The 17,061-nt window shown below is 43.1% G+C and overlaps 1 protein-coding gene across 1 annotated transcript in view; it reads right to left on the bottom strand.

Annotated features, from left to right (window-relative positions):
* ASTN1 (astrotactin 1) overlaps positions 1–17,061 on the bottom strand; it is a 587,016-nt gene that overhangs the window by 407,818 nt on the left and 162,137 nt on the right. The window contains exons 5-8 of the mRNA XM_029617649.1: positions 16,903–17,010; positions 11,412–11,561; positions 5,539–5,706; positions 1,801–1,885 (exon numbers count right to left, since the gene is read on the bottom strand). Of these exons, the coding sequence (XP_029473509.1) occupies positions 1,801–1,885; positions 5,539–5,706; positions 11,412–11,561; positions 16,903–17,010 (511 nt within the window). The remainder of the gene's footprint in view (positions 1–1,800; positions 1,886–5,538; positions 5,707–11,411; positions 11,562–16,902; positions 17,011–17,061) is intronic.

Below are 17,061 nucleotides of genomic sequence, written 5' to 3'. Positions count from 1 at the left end.
ACAGATCTGCCTATTTATCATTATTTTATAACTTACATGGCGTCCATAGCAGAAGTAGAGTTACTTGGCAGGGGGCCTCTGTGTGTACCAGGTCGAGTTGGTATTTTAAGTGCACATTTTAGGTTCATGCCCCACCCAGGCTACACCTATGGCCTGCTCCTATTTGAAAACTTTCATGCTGCGGGAGATAGGCGCGTATCTCGGCAGCTTTTAAAATCCGCTCAGCACACGCAAGCCCAACTAATTCACACATCCCCCCGATTGCTGCGCACACCGGGCTTTTAAAATTCACCTTTAAATTGCATCAGCAGACAAAGCTAACCAGTGCACAGATCCTAAATCACTGGATTGAGTTGCTCTACTTTTTCTCAGCATGTTAAGGGAACAACATTGTAGTAAATTCCATCTATTGCAGAGTAATGCTCATCGTGACATTGTAGATTAGGGCCTTTTAAATCTGTCACTGCAGTAATAAAATTCACTTTTATTTGTTTTTACTTGGCAGTTTCCTCTCGCTTCTTTAAACCTCCAGCTCATTTGAACCCAACGTTGGGATCCTGGCATTATAAACCTTCAACTGCAATTGTGAAGGGATTTTTTCCCCCCATTTTATTTATCACCCTATTCCCCCCCCCCCCCCCCCCCCCCCCCATGGTCCTAGTCTAGTCATTATAGTGAAAATCCTCAACTAGGAGCCATACACCAGAGCTCTGAATCTGGCCAATAGGTGCCAACCTTGAGCAATGATCACCCCCCTCCACAGCATCCCCAGCCACAGTCAACCTGGGGAGCAGAAGACCTAACTCAAGGACTGAACAGGGAACCTTCCAAAGATCAGTGCACAGCACTGTCACTGAGCCTGGCCAGAATGAACATGTTGTATGTGACACCTTTGAAGTGCTCATACATATATAATTTGTGACTTACATATCATATCTGCTCAATTCATTAATCAAGATCACCCACCTTGCACAATGGAAATGGTTTGTACTGTATGCGATATCAGTTGTGTTCTTTCATCAGCAAATATTATCAGACAATGTCATTACTGCTGGGCTTATAAAAGCATGCTTTAGGCATGAAAGTGAGAGACATCAGATTTTTATTTTTTTTTAAAGTCACAGAAGACCATTGCTAATGAATTCCTAGTTTGTTTGTTTTTCGCTTGAATTCCAAAACGTATCCTTATTGTGCTCATGGCACATACCCAGTGTATCCTCTAGTCCTTGCACTTCCATTTAATACTTCCGCCAGAAGTATAGAGCATCAGTGTACTTGAAAATATATAAGAGGAAGATTTGCATCTGAAAATGAAATGCAAATGACTTGCATTTCTACATTTGCCAGCAAGGTGCTGCACAGCGTTATGTCTGGCTACTTGTCACTATAGGTTTCAGAGTGTATCGATTTTCAAAGGGGCACTATCAGAGTTAATAACATGGGAATTTGAATATCTCTAAGAGAGAATCCTGTCATCCTGCTGTTATTTGTTTGCATCTCTTCCTTTATGTGCATTACTTTTAACCTTCTAGGTGTTACCACTTCAACTTTTGAACATTTTAAGGGCACGGTGCATGACACAACAATGGCTGATGCTTTTTCACAGCCAAGATGGAGCAGCAGAGAAATGCCATTTTAAGCAACCAAGACTTAGCAGCTGCTCAGCAGGAAGGGCCAATCCTGAAACTTCAGTGTGTGTTTGCTGCTGCAACATAGTTGTAAACAAATATTAGTAATTTTCAAATTCCTTTTTTTTTTTACCGATCTTGACATATGCACACAGTGGTTGGTCGGCCTTACCCCTGGTTAGTGCCCCATTCATTCCTGATGCAGAGGTGTTTATGTACTGGATCCTTTGTGTAACCCTCATAGCAAAGACAGTCTCCTGGAAAAGAAAAGAGGATAATTAGAAAATGATTTCAAAGATCAATGCACTGGAATGACAAAAAAAAAAAAAAGACTGTGTGGCTATTTGGGCATGTGACCTAAGCAAGCCACCTCCATTTATGTGCATACAAGCCGTTAAGCCCGTTAAAACGGGCTACATCCCTCTGTCTCTCACCTCCCCCTCATTCTCTCTCCCCTCACTCTTCACCACCCCCTACCTCCCTCCCTCACCCACTCCTCCCCACCCTCCCTCTCCTCTCACTCAGTCCCTCCCTCCCACTCAGTCTCACTCACTCCCTCCCCCCTCTCTCCCTCCCTCTCACTCACTCAGTCCCACTCACTCAGTCCCACTCCCTCCCTCTCCCTCCCTCTCTCTCCCTCAGTCCCACTCACTCCCTCTCACTCAGTCCCTCCCACTCAGTCCCTCCCTCCCACTCAGTCCCTCCCTCCCCCCTCTCTCCCTCCCTCTCACTCACTCAGTCCCACTCACTCTCCCTCACTCCCCACTCCCTCCCTCAGTCCCACTCCCTCTCACTCAGTCCCACTCCCTCCCTCTCACTCAGTCCCTCCCCCTCAGTCAATCCCTCCCTCCCACTCAGTCCCTCCCTCTCACTCAGTCACTCCCTCCCACTCTCTCTCTCCATCCCTCCTCCCACTCAGTCCGTCCCTCCCTCTCTCTCTCTTCTCCCTCCCTCGCTACTGGCCGCTACCGCCGCCCGCTGCCGCCGCCCACTACCGCCGTCGCCGCCGCTCGCTACCGCCGCCGCCCGCTACCGCCATCGCTACCGCCGCCGCCCGCTACCGCCGTCGCCGCCGCTCGCTACCGCCACCGCCGCCGCTCGCTACCGCCGTCGCCGCCCGCTGCCGGTACCGCCACCACCGCCCGCTGCTGCCACTGGACGCCGCCATTTTTTTTCTTTCTGACGCTGGCTCAGACCGACGTGCTCGCCCGCACATGCGCGGTAGAGCTGGTCTCTACTGCGCATTTGCGGCACGTCGGTCAAGCTTCGTTTATCTAGTAAGATCAGTGGCAAAGCAACTTTGCATTAAGGATACATTTTCCTCTATTAATTTCATGTTTAAAGTTTAACAGTAGCGTATAAACATTTTTATCAGTAAAAAGGTCCTCAAGTTCATCAAAATATTCCCTGTAGCATTCTTCAGGGAGAAAGATTTCATTGATTGCTACTGTGTGGGTTATGGTGCAGTCTAACAACATGAATCATTACTGTAATTGTAGTTACTCTAACATTGTGTTCTACTCAGATGCTGGCACGAGATTGGCAGGAGATATTAGAACTGATCATGAAATGAAAGTGGATTGTGCATGACAACACAGATACAAGTACAATACTACTGAATATTATTTCTGACATAATGATAGGTGTACAAGAAAAATGCCCTGATCATCTTTACATTATAAACAGATTTACACTGGAGCTTAATAAAACGCATGACAGCCTACAATGTTCATTTCTAGAGGCTGTTGTGCTGTTCATGCACACGAGAGGAAGCAAGCGCTTCGCAGTCGGAGCCCTTCGGAAACTGAAATGTGGCCCAATCCGGTTCAACACTATTGGGGGCAATTTTCAGACTGTGTCCGCTGGGAGGCAAAGTCGGGGGGGCGGGGATGGGGGGGGACTTTCCTTTTGAAACTTGTCGTAGATTTTCCAAGGAAAGTAACCCTTATGGATATGAAACTACAGTCTAAGGGACCCTACTCACTAAAGGCTTTCTCCCGTTTTGTGTCTGTTGGTAAGAATGGCCCTGAGTGCATTCGTTTCTGATCCTGCCCCAAAGTCACCTCCCTGGAACGCCTCCCTAAAATGCAGCTACAATTCCGCACATTTCCCACAGCGCTTGTACTTTTAGACATATTGAGGGAGGGACATTTTTAGACAGCTAGCCTGCACGCACGAATTGCTATTTAGCCCTAGAATTGTCCTCCAACGGAATGACTGCTTCCAAAGCTGAGTCCGGACAATATCATCATTTCTATTCAACAAATCACAGCCCAGTAATCTGAAGCATAAGAATTTGAAAAGAGTTGCTCAAGAGATTACACAGATAGACAGCTGGTGACAAAACTGAGACAGAAACCACGAGGTTCCTTTAAGTTCCAGATCCAGTCCCTAGCTAAGATACTACACATAAAAGTCACAAATATTAAATAAGCTTATTTCTAATTGTAATTATAGATATGTGTGTGTGTGTATGTATGTGTGTGTCTCCAGTACACTCGTGCTACTGTAAAGAGAAAGTTTTATGACTGCCAGGAGCCCTTAATGAATTCGGAAGGTGCACTGGATATGTTGCTATGGTAACAAATTGCTATATTGTGCTTTTAAAGGGGCACCAGCACAAGCAAACCTGTTAGAAGAATCATTATCTGTGAATTTTAAAGATGCCACAAGGGTATTTGATGCCCTGCAAAGCGAGCAGTGTTGCAGTTGCTGCATCTGCTGTGACAGATGGTGGAGAAGGCATGGAGCACTAGGTCTGCAGAGATACACCCAGGCACCCAATGGGGGAGGTTTTATTATTGTGAGAGAAAGAGAATAAAAGTACCATGGAGAAAATAGACAAAGGAGGTATAGTAGATGAGGGAGGGTGAAAAGAAATAGAAGAAGCGTACTTGAATGTAATCCTCTTTAAGGGCCTGAAAGGCTGAATATAAACCAAAAAAATAATTAAGAAATAAAACCAACTAATTCTATGTTCTCTTTCACATAATAGCTGCTGCCTGAACAATGAGAAACTCTCTGTAGAAAATGTATTTTAAACAGAACTCTCTCTAAACGGCCTTACTATTCTATCAGAGCCCTTCAGAGGCTTTTAGAAAACCCATCCAAAGCACTGATAATGGTAAAATTTCACTATTATAGAACCATTCATTTGCATAAGGTACTTTTCATTTACAAATGAGCTCATTGCACAGAAACAGTACATAACCAATACTGGGAATACTGAAGTTAGGAAGGTCTTTCTTCATTAAGATTTTTTTCAATGAATTTAGTGCAAGACTGGCGGTACTGAAACTGGATAACCTCCATTAATTCATCCAGCAGGAATGGTGGGGAGGGAAGGTCATCAAGGCGTGCCTGGGCGCAGTGTGTCCGACAGATCCCTAAGGCAAGGATCTAAAGATCTGCTTAAAGCAGAGCAGAAAAGTGGGAAAAGCCTCAAAGTCTGTTTGCTTGCAGTTTTGAAATGGCACATTTCCTGTCCATGAGTTTAATGTCCTGCATCTTTTGAAGAGAAAGTATGCCACAGAAAATAATGTGGAGAACACTACACGACTTTGCCTGATCCTTAAATTTAGTCTTCACAGGTAAATGTCCTTCAGTAATTTTTGCAGCATTGTTTGACTGCATAATTTTTTTTTTCCTCTTCTACAACTTATAGGAAGTTAAGGTCTCAGGCAATAGATGTGCTATTTCAAAACTGCGCAACCAAACTAGTTGTGAAATTTTATGCACTTCATTTGCATGATTCTTAAACCGGGCCCTTGGAGTGCTGCTCATATAAAAAAAGTAACTATTCTGGATAAGATGAAATAACTAACCTGAACTGGGGTGGCGGGGGGGGGGGGGGGGGGCAGCAGAACACCACTATAAAAAAAAAAGCATGAGTCTCTCCTGTGCAGCTTACCAGTTTCCGGGTCGCACTGGTGTTCACAGGGATCAAGAAGCCGCCGGGCACACAGGTCCATAGTCCAGGGCCCACTGGAATTCTGCTGAGAAAAGAGTACCACTTGAGCAGGATTCAGCCAATCACTTGCATCCAGCTGACTGCCCTCCAATAAGATAAAGCGACTTCCTGAAAGATGGCAGAATAAGAGTCAAAATAACCCTGGCCACGCTTGCAAGGGATTTTTCTAAAATAAACAGAAATTCTGTGTGCATTTGTCAAGAACATGTGGACACAGTCAAATCTGGTTAATCCACGCAAACTAGTAAAGTCAGTCGTTATCAGGAATAATACAAATTCAGATAAACTAGTCCGTGCTCCCATATGTACTTCTTAAGGGTATAGCTGTCAGTTACATGGATGCTGGAAACTGCATAAAACTATGTGCATGAATTATCCTGGTTCAATGAACAGACATTTTAGTTTGCTCTTAAACCTGTCAGTTTGGAACAGCACAAGCACAATGCAGAAATACAAACTTAAAATTATTTGGGTTCTAGTGCGTCAATAAGCAAGAGTGGTCCTTTTGCTTCCCAAAATCTTAGTTCTACAACTAACAACTCCTAAAGCTAAAATTGGAAAAGCATTTAGCTAAGACAGGTCTGCAATTGCGGACATAACTTTATCCTGTTTGTGCTTATTGACCCAATGCACTGCAACATTTTTGCTATATTATTGTGCAGTAGATATCTTAATACTATCCTAGAAAGCAGAATTGCTTACCTGTAACAGGTGTTCTCCCAGGACAGCAGGATGTAGTCCTCACATATGGGTGAAGTCAATAGGCAGAGCTCTATTACGGAGCACTCTTGACTGGCATACTGAGCATGCCCAGCATGCCTTGATCCCTGTGTCCACAGGGGTCTCCCTTCAGTCTCGTTTGTAGCAAAAAAGTGTGAGTGAAAAATAAAATAACAAACGTAAGCGGACCCAACTCCGCAGGGTGGCGGATGGGTTTTGTGAGGACATCCTGTTGTCCTGGGAGAACACCTGTTACAGGGTAAGCAACTCTGCTTTCTCCCAGGACAAGTAGGATGGTAGTTCTCACACATGGGTGATTAGCAAGCTCAGGCTGACATATTACAACAGGCCAATAGCAGACAACTTGTGCAACAGGCATAATAATTGGAGTGCTATTGGCAATGATGAGGCAGCCTGAAATCACAGCAAGTGGTTGTGGAAGGAACATAAGAACATGTCATACTGGGTCAGACCAAAGGTCCATCAAGCCCAGCATCCTGTTTCCAACAGTGGCCAATCCAGGCCATAAGAACCTGGCAAGTACCTAAAAACTAAGTCTATTCCATGCTACTGTTGCTAGTAATAGCACTGGCTATTTTCTAAGTCAACTTAATTAATAGCAGGTAATGGACTTCTTCTCCAAGAACTTATCCAATCCTTGTTTAAACACAGCTACACTAACTGCACTAAACACATCCTCTGGGCATTATACTGAAAAAAAAAATTTCAAGACAGATTGTCCAAAGGCAGAGTCTTGACGGCCATCCTTATCCTTGTTTGGATTGACTCCTTATTAGGAAGTCGGCCAGGTAAGGAAACACGTGAATGCAGTTTTTTCGCAGATAAGCAGCAATCACTGCTAGGCATTTGGTGTAATACATGAGGTGTCAAAGCTAGTTCGAATGGCAGAACTGGGTATTGAAAATGCTGTTGACTCACTATGAAGCGTATTGAAGGTCATGAGATAGAGTCCTCCTTGTTGTAGTAAGGGAATCATGGTGCCAAGAGACACCATTTTGAACTTTTCTTTCTGATGAAATTTGTTGAGATTTCTGAGGTCCAGGATGGGTGGAGTTCACCTGTTTTCCTTGGGAGTAGAAAATAGTGGGATTAAAATCCTCTGCCTTGCTGTGTCCAGGGAATAGTGTCCCGAAACCTGGTCCTCAGTAGGATGGACTGTTCTGTAGAGATGTGAACGTGTCCTCGATCGTCTTAACGATCGATTTCGGCTGGGAGGGGGAGGGAATCGTATTGTTGCCGTTTGGGTGTGTAAACTATCATGAAAAATCGTTAAAATCATGAGCCGGCACACTAAACCCCCCTAAAACCCACCCCGACCCTTTAAATTAAATCCCCCACCCTCCCGAACCCCCCCCCCCAAATGCTTTAAATTACCTGGGGATCCGGCGGTGGTCCAGAACGGCGGCGGTCCGGAACGGCCCCCTCAATAGAATCGTGTTGTCTTCAGCCGGCGCCATTTTTCAAAATGGCCACCGCAAAATGGCGGCGGCCATAGACAAAAATGATTCGACACAGGAGGTCGTTCCGGACCCCCGCTGGACTTTTGGCAAGTCTTGTGGGGGTCAGGAGGCCCCCCCAAGCTGGCCAAAATTTTCCTGGAAGTCCAGCGGGGTTCCAGGAGCGATTTCTTGCCGCGAATCGTTTTCGTACGGAAAATGGCGCCGGCAGGAGATCGACTGCAGGAGGTCGTTCAGCGGGGGTTCCGGACCGCCGCCGTTCTATTGAGGGGGCCGTTCCGGACCGCCGCCGTTCTGGACCACCGCCGGATCCCCAGGTAATTTAAAGCATTGGGGGGGTTTGGGAGGGTGGGGGATTTAATTTAAAGGGTCGGGGGTGGGTTTTAGGGGGTTTTAGTGTGCCGGTTTTCCTGCCCTCCCCCTTCCCCCGATTTACGATTTTTTAACGATAAATCGGGGGAATTGGTATTGTATCGTGGCCCTAACGATTTTTTGACGATTTAAAATATATCGGACGATATTTTAAATCGTCAAAAAACGATTCACATCCCTACGTTCTGTTCTCTGGCATGGTTTCAAAATCCAGAAGCCTGCCCTACTGGTGGAGTTGGTGTGATCTGGACATCAGTTGTTGACATGTATGTGCTTTTTGAAGTGGACTGGTTGGTCTCACGCTGGAGCTGGATAATACTCATGTGAGTGGTAAAAGGTCCTTCTAGCATCCCTCTTTGCTGGTTTTCTAGCCGAGGAGGGAGGATTTGCAAGAAATGTACATAGTTGTTGCAGGGTCTCGCAGTGGTCTTGAAATTGAGCCACTGTCTGCTGGACCTTGTGCATGGAGAGATGATCTGCAGTACATGGCAGATCAGCTAGTTTATCTTGGACTTCGGGCCATAAATCAGGGGACATAAGCCAGGTTCACCATCTAGCATTGAGTCCTGTTGCTGGCAAGTGGAGGACATTTCGAAGCAATCACATTTTGTTCGAACTTCATGTTGATGGTAGTGAGGTTCCCTTGGTGTTGTGTCAAACATAGCTGGTAAACAGCAGAGATGTGAATCGTGTGATCGATCGTCTTAACGATCAATTTTGGCTGGGGGGGAGGGAATCGGATCATCGCGGTTTTGATTTTTTAAATATCATGTAAATCGTAAATCGGGGGAGGGCGGGAAAACCGGCACACTAAAACAACCCTAAAACCCACCCCGACCCTTTAAAATAAATCCCCCACCCTCCCGAACCCCCCCAAAATGTCTTAAATTACCTGGGGTCCAGTGGGGGGTCCCGGTGTGATCTTCCACTCTCGGGCCACGAGTGCGTTGATAGAAATGGCGCCGGCGCTACCTTTGCCCTGTCATATGACAGGGCAAAGGTAGCACCGGCGCCATTTTGGTTCCTGTCCCCCGACATCACGAGCGTAGGAGATCGCTCCCGGACCCCCGCTGGACTCCCAGGAACTTTTGGCCAGCTTGGGGGGCCTCCTGACCCCCACAAGACTTGCCAAAAGTCCAGCGGGGGTCCGGGAACGACCTCCTGCACTCGAATCGTGTTGCCGTATTGCAAAATGGCAATATGGCCATACAGCCGGTGCCATTTTGCAATACGGCCCTGTTATATTGAAGTATATACATAAAGTTATTTGCAAATGGAAATTAGGTTTGTGACACTATAATAGGGGTGGAGATTTTGTACAATGTGGCATTATAATGGGGTGTAGCCATGAATGTTTGTTTAAAGGCATTTGTAACAAGATGGAAATGGAGGCATTTTCTATGTTGCTACAGTGAGGTATATTCTGTGTTTTTGTATGTTGAGGCCATTTTTTGTTTTGTCTTAATGTTATGTATGGTTATGGAGAAAAAAGGGAGGGGACCCCTGAACAGGGTAACGCCCCAAAATGAAGCAAGGATGAATTTTTGCTGCAGTGAGGTTCCCCTGAAGAAGATTGACATGAAAAATGGGTTAATATGATCACCTCTCACATTCTTGAATGAAGTCATTGATTATGTTCTTGAATGAGGATTTCCACCTAATATGAGAGAGATTCGTGGGCAATTAGAATATTAAGAACTGTGAATATTGCAAATCCCTTGAGATTGGTGAATCTGAAGCTTACTCTCGTTTTTCCAAATTGGGGCTGTTTTGTTTTCTTGCCAAGTCACAGTAATGTAGAGATGTATTTTATTTTGACCCCTTTTTTTGGGTGTCAGTACTTTTGGTTTTTCAATTATTTTCTGTTTGGTTTTTGATGTTTGTTTTTGTGTGGTTTTTGTCTGTCTTGGTGAGTGGTGGACCATATTTATGTAGTATAACATTTCTTAAATTTATGCATTTGCTTCATTTTATTAACATTTTTTTAAATGGTCCCATTTGTTGAATTTTTACCAGTTTGTTTCAAAAGAATGCACATTCCTAGCTCCTAATGAAGTCTGTGATTTCACTGCATGCTTACAGAAAACAGGAGGCACAAGACAGGTAACTTCCCCAATGCATTGTGCCAAGGGAGATGAAATAAGCTGCTGAGCTCTTTTTATTCAAAGCATCTCTGTACAGATGAAAGTGACTTTGTAAAAACAAGAATCATTTGGACTGCATAGCTGTGCCCAGACTGGAGTTTCCAGTTCATTTGTGCCAAAAGTATTATTTTAAACCATTTTTTACTCTTTGATAATGCCATCAGGTCCGTCCTTTGGGGGAGGGGTCAAATAGTGGCAACTGCCTTGGGCCCCGAACTTTGGGAATCTCTGCCCCGTCATGGTAGCCCAATCTCCAACACTGCAATTTCAACATTTCATGGCCCTATTGCTGTTGATTTGCCCTGGGCTTCATACCCTCTTAGTCAGTTCTGCATACCATCATCCAACAATCTGTTGTTACTGTAGGAAATATATGCAAGCCTTAGTCCCTAATGGCCAAGGTTTTTGCTGTCACTTACTAATACAGTATTATAAACTAAAATATAGTGAATGCCAAAGATGAGTCATGTAAACAAGAGAATTAACTTTATCCCATTGCCTCACTGACACTTGGTGCAAAGTAAGAAAGACATTGTTTTAAAGCAGGGGTAGGAAATTCTGATCCTCGCGTATCACAAACAGATTTAGTTTTCAGGATATCAATAATGAATATGTATGAGATATATTTGCTTATGCTGCCTCCATTGTATGCAAATATATCTCATACATATTCATTGCTGATATCCTGAAAACCAGACCTGCTTGTGGCACTCCAAGACCAGAGTTGCCTACCTCTGGTTTAAAGGGATATTGATGACAGCAATGCATTTTTAACATCACTCAAATAGTTTGAGATAGGAATTAAAAATCTAGGAACACTCAACCCCCCTGAATAAATGTGACATTATCTATCTTCCTAAATTGTTGTCAGCCTGAAACAGATACAGGGTATAAGATCCCTAAAGTGAAACTATGAGATATAGATGATCTTATGAACTCCTTTAACTTAAGGCGATAGCACTGACAAAAGTTCCTGCAGAGAATGACTTCTGGTCATAGCTTTTTTGATGATTATAATTTTAATATTACAACCACAGAAGAAACTTGAAATTAAAAGTAAAAGACAAAGATTTAAAAAAAATTGTTGGAATGTCTTTACCATCAGCAATGAGGTGCTCAGGAACATGAAGAGTGATTTTGACAATCAACGGACAGCTCATGTGGGTCGAGCAAACCATGCTAATGACACAGCTGGTTATGCTGATCAAGGTCAGAGTTGTTTTGCTTACAGGACTCCGAGGTGAACCCACTGTGGATAAAACACCAAACCAATATGGATTAGCAGGTTAGTTTCATTAGCAAAGGTAAAGATCCTTTATAAACCTGGGCTCAAGATAATATTAAATTAGATTAGAACAAAGGCTGGGCAGGATAGGCCCAGCATAGCTTCTCTATCCATACTCAAGTCTCCTAGAGCTTTTACTTTCTTTTGCAGCAATTTTCACCAAAGAAACTTTTTCAAAAATCTTTAGAAGCTTTCATTTAAATATTCAATCCCGTGAATAATTACTTTATTATTTTAACTAAATTCTTTCTCCTTGAATAAGGCCAGCTAGCTCATCAGGGCAACAAGTTTCTGTTTCTATAGCAGTAGTCAACCACTAGAGGTCAGACTAAGCAGAAAGAGGCCAGGTTCCAAATATGAATGCATTGTGGCTTCTTCCCAACAGGCCCTTGTCAGACTGTGACAAGAGCTCCCATACTGGGAGACTCTGGAGGAGGATCCATTCTTGATTAGAAATACCTGTCTGTACTGCACTGTCCCCCCCAGTAAAGGGAGCATCCTGATGTTCCTATAGGGGTAATAATAGGAGCTTGAGAAGGAGAAGATGAGATAGAATGTGGGACAAAGGGAAGAGGAGAGTGGAAAGGAAGGAGATATGGCGGGACAATGGAAAAAAGTAATAGATAAATGTAATTGATTCTTACTTGTCTATCACTGGAGAAGAACCTGCTTTTCCTACTTGATGGTCTTCTCTTAAAAATATGAGAGCAAAAACTAGAGCCAGGAACAGTTTCTCAAAAGTAGGGAATGGAAAGCTTCATGAGCTGTGTATATACGTATATATATAGTATATATATATATGTGTGTGTGTGTGTGTGTGTATACGTATATACATGTATATATATATATATATGTGTGTGTATACGTGTGTGTGTGTATATATATATATATATATATACGTATACACACACACACACACATATATATATATATTTATTTGTTTATTTATTTATTTATAATTTTTATATACCGACATTCTTACATTAAAATGCAAATCATACCGGTTTACATATATATATATATATATATATATATATATATATGTGTGTGTGTGTGTGTGTGTGTATACGATTATACACGTATATATATATGTGTGTGTATACGTGTGTGTGTGTATATATATATATACGTATACACACACACACATATATATATATATATATATATATATATATATACTAGCGGTACCCCACCACGCATTGCAGTGGCAGAGTCAAAGTTCTTTTCCCTCCTCCCCCTTCCCCTTGCTCATTTACCTCAGTCACTCACCCCCCCTTCCCTCCCCTGTCCCCACTCCAACTCTCTCCCCTGACACTCACCTCCCCCCTCATTCTCCCTCCCCTCACTGTCACCTCCCCCCACCTACTGCCTACCCTTCAGATCAGAAAACTTTTCTCTTTCTATTTCTGTGGGAACCCCCCCCCACCCCCCAAAACCCCCCCAATCCCAACCCTTTAAATCAAATAATAACCCCCCACCCTCCTGCCCCTCCCCCCCCCCAAGACCTGGGAAATTAAAATTGTTGGTGCTACATGTGGTCTGTCCCTGGTCATCTGTGCGCGTTATGTAGCCAAATAGGGGAGTGCCTAACCAAATTTGCACTCCCAAATTTGTTTTGTGATCTGGGGAGGGCTATTTTGGTGCGTTCCTGAGATCGTGCAAGTTTAGTGTATGTATTTGTGTGTGAACCTCCCCCTTCCCCCAAAAAACAACCCTATGAGAAACGTTCTCTTAAACTAAACACCCCACACTCTCCTGCCCCTCCCCCCCCAGCCCTGCGAAAAACAGTAGCCCCCCTTCCCCCCCCCCCAGAATTGCCGAATGAATGAAACCTGCCCCCCCCTGTGATCCCTCCCCAAGATGTTTGCAATAAATTCATTACCACCCCCCACCCTCCAGACCCCCCCGAGATCTGATAAAAATGTCAGTCGGTGGAGCGGGCGTTCAGGAGCGGTCTGGGAGAGCACTGAAATGGGCGCACTGAAATGGGTTCCGACGGCCCTTTGCCCTTACTATGTCAGTGGGGTGGAGCAATGGCAGCGGTAGGTCCTCTGACATAGTAAGGGCCGCCGGCTGCCAGTCCTGAAAATGGCGCCGAGGGGCCCTCGCCCTTACTATGTCACATGGGCTACTGCCGCCATTGGTGTCCCCGAGTGGCATAGTAAGGGAAAGGGCCGTCGGCACCATGTTGATTGCTGGCAGCCGACGGCCGTAGTGCAGGAGATGTGTCCCGGACCGGTCCTGGCCCCCCGCTGGACCCTCCCAGACTTCTGTCAGGTTTTGCGTGTGTTGTGAAGGCCTGGGAAGTAAATAAATTTGGCATGTGTGTGGGGGGTGTGTGTTGGGAGGCTGTGGGAAGTAAATCAATTTGGCATGTGTGTGGGGGTGTGAGGACTGTGGTTTTGTGTGTGTTGGGAGGCTGTGGGAAGTAAATCAATTTGGCATGTGTGTGGGGAGTGTGAGGAGGGTGGTGGGTGTATTTTATCTGTAAAGGAAATAGTTATCTTCTGGCGAAAAAAGTGCGCGGATGTGTTAAAATGGAAGTGAAACGTGGACCTGGACTGGCGAAATGATTAGTGTAGCGTGTGTTAGTGTAAGGTGTAACAGATGGCGCTTACGTCCAGCAGATGTCGCTGTTTTCTCGAAAAAAATCTTTAAACCTATTTTACCTGTCACAGGTGTGACTTATCTGTAATGTAAGTACAGAAGAACCTTCCTGCATGCGAAATGAAGGTTGTGTCCAAATTTGAAAGCAATCGGTTCAGTGGTTTCTGAGATTAGCGAGTTTGTCCAAACTATTTAACATTTTTATTTATATAGATATATAGATATATATATATATACACACGTCCCACTGTCGCTCCTTGTGACCTCCATTGCCTCATATACAAACTTAGAGTGTAAGCCCTCTCGGGATAGGGAAATACCTACAGTACCTGAATGTAATCCACTTTGAAGTGCTGAAAAAAGTGTGAAAAGCAGAATATAAAAATTCTAAACAAATAAATAAATAAATGTTATATGTATGTATATATATATATATATATATATATATATATATATACACACACACACACATATATATATATCTATATATCTGTCAGAGAACCCTAAAATAGGGTAACACCACTAATGTTTTAAATAATTTGAAAGATGCTTAATGTTGCAAGTTTTATTTCACAATGAGTCACATGGACGACACCTTCATTAAAGGAAAAAAAAAGGATATAGGACGGTGAACCACAGACCACAAGAAAGGATACTTTGTAATTATTTCACAGAAATGTTGTCCCAATTATGTTACTGTAGCCATGTGACTCTTTTGCAATTCACAAAGTATCTTTCTTGAAGTCCAGCTCCATTGCAAGTGTTTGTTTCATTACAAGCACTCTGTTTATATTTTGACAATGTTTTATATGGATATTTATATATGCTTAAAATGTATAACACTAAAGAGAATTTAGAAGTGGTATGAATGAGGAATGATTGACTAGGGCAGGTGATAAGTACGTGTGTTTTACTGTGCCAATTTTATCTTTTCAATAGTTTTGATATTCTTTGCCATTGTGTAATAAAGCTTACAACCTTAAGCATTTTTCAAAACATTTACAATATTAGTGGTGTTAACTATCCTAATTTTAAGGTTCTCTGGCAGAAATACCATTTTAAGTACCCACATATTTTTATTTAAAGCCTAGATCCAATATACATATATTTTATATACACATGTATAAATAATCTATATATACAGGCCCGATATTCAAAGTACGTTCAGCGCTATTTAGCCAGATGAGCGAGACTTATGCGGCTGAGCAGTGGCGGCTGAATATGCGCTTACGTTCAGCGGCTGCCGCTTAGCCGTAAAAGTCCCTTATATGGCTAAAAGTTACACACACAAAACGTAGCTGTGTACTGGGTGTGTTGGGGTAGAGGGAGTTAGCCATGTAACGATATTCAGAATTAGCCGTATAAGTTTCATTGCCCCATAGAACAGGTCTAAACTTAGCTGTGTACACTTAACCAGATAAGTGAATATACATACACATATATTCAGTGGCTTCACCATACCGCTGAATATACATTGTAACTTAACTGAATAAGATCTAACCGGTTAAGTTAGAACTTTGAATATCTACCCACACATGTGTGTGTATCTATCTATCTATCTATATATAATCTATATTTACATGTACTGTTTATCTATATCTATATCTATATCTCTCTCTATATATATATACATACATAAGTATCTATATCTCTCTCTATTTTATCTATAGCTATAAATATCTCTCTCATAAATATATATGTTATGTATATGTATATAGATATGTATGTATATATATATAGATAGATAGATAGATAGATAGATAGATATGTATATATATAGAGAGATATTTATATATATATATAGATATAGATATAGATATAGATATTTGCACTGGCTTCCTATCCACTCCACAGAAACTAGTTTATGCATGCTCTGCATTGACTTCACAAAATAGGTACTTAACATAGCAGCCTTGATAATTAGGCCACAGTAGATATCTATGGATGGTACTGGTAGTGTTGCTGATCACTGACTGTGATCGTCCTACATTTCATTTGGAAGATGAGGCAGACTTTGCACTTGAGAAACTCATTCCCTCTCATTCCTCTAGCGCTCTCACTATCGAAACAAAGATCGGCAGCAGCCTTACATGTTTACAGCAAATTATTCTGGCTCTATAGACAGAGTAACCTGTGCATAGCAATTCCAGGACATGTTTGACTGCACTGAGAGTAATTACAGCATACTCCATCATGGAGTTATCTCCAATGTCCTCAGGCTACCTTAAGCATGCAAGCATATGCTTATCAGTTCATAGCTCTGGAAGTCAGTACCTCTCCGACACTCTCTCTCTCTGATGATTGGCTCAGTGCCCTGGAAGGACAAGACAGCCCAGGAGAGATGACAATTTAAAATGACCATCCTAAAACATCTGTCGCCTCTAGGCTAAATAGCAGCATACACATGCAGTGTCATGTTAACCGGGATGGGTGGGTGGCCAGGCAAACTGCAGGTGTGGCTGTGATGCCCAGTTTACTTTCAAATTGTGTTGTGAATTGGACAAATAGACCCTGAAGGCTATAAAGCTCACAGTCAATTGCAGGAAAGCATGTGCAAAATATTGGTTTGATAATTTTTTTCTATATTTCAGCTAGCCTGGCAAATACATTTTAACATGAAAAGTGTGTTTGATCATTGGCAGAAGGTGTTAGTTTGTAGTACAGATACGCACTGGGTGTAATTGTGAGCAATTGGTACCTCTGCTGCGACGGCGGCTCCGGGATGGGTCAGTGTAAAAGGTCAGCTGTGGTTCGTTGTCCGCTTCCGTTCCAGAGTCCCCTTCTGGGTTCAGAAAAGCTGAGCCAGCTAGGATAAAATTAAATATCCGTCAAAATCATCTGTGCCATATTTACTAGA

This window comes from Rhinatrema bivittatum, chromosome 10, assembly GCF_901001135.1.
Source record: "Rhinatrema bivittatum chromosome 10, aRhiBiv1.1, whole genome shotgun sequence".
Lineage (NCBI taxonomy): Eukaryota > Metazoa > Chordata > Amphibia > Gymnophiona > Rhinatrematidae > Rhinatrema > Rhinatrema bivittatum.
This window is presented reverse-complemented; position numbering and strand designations above follow the sequence as displayed.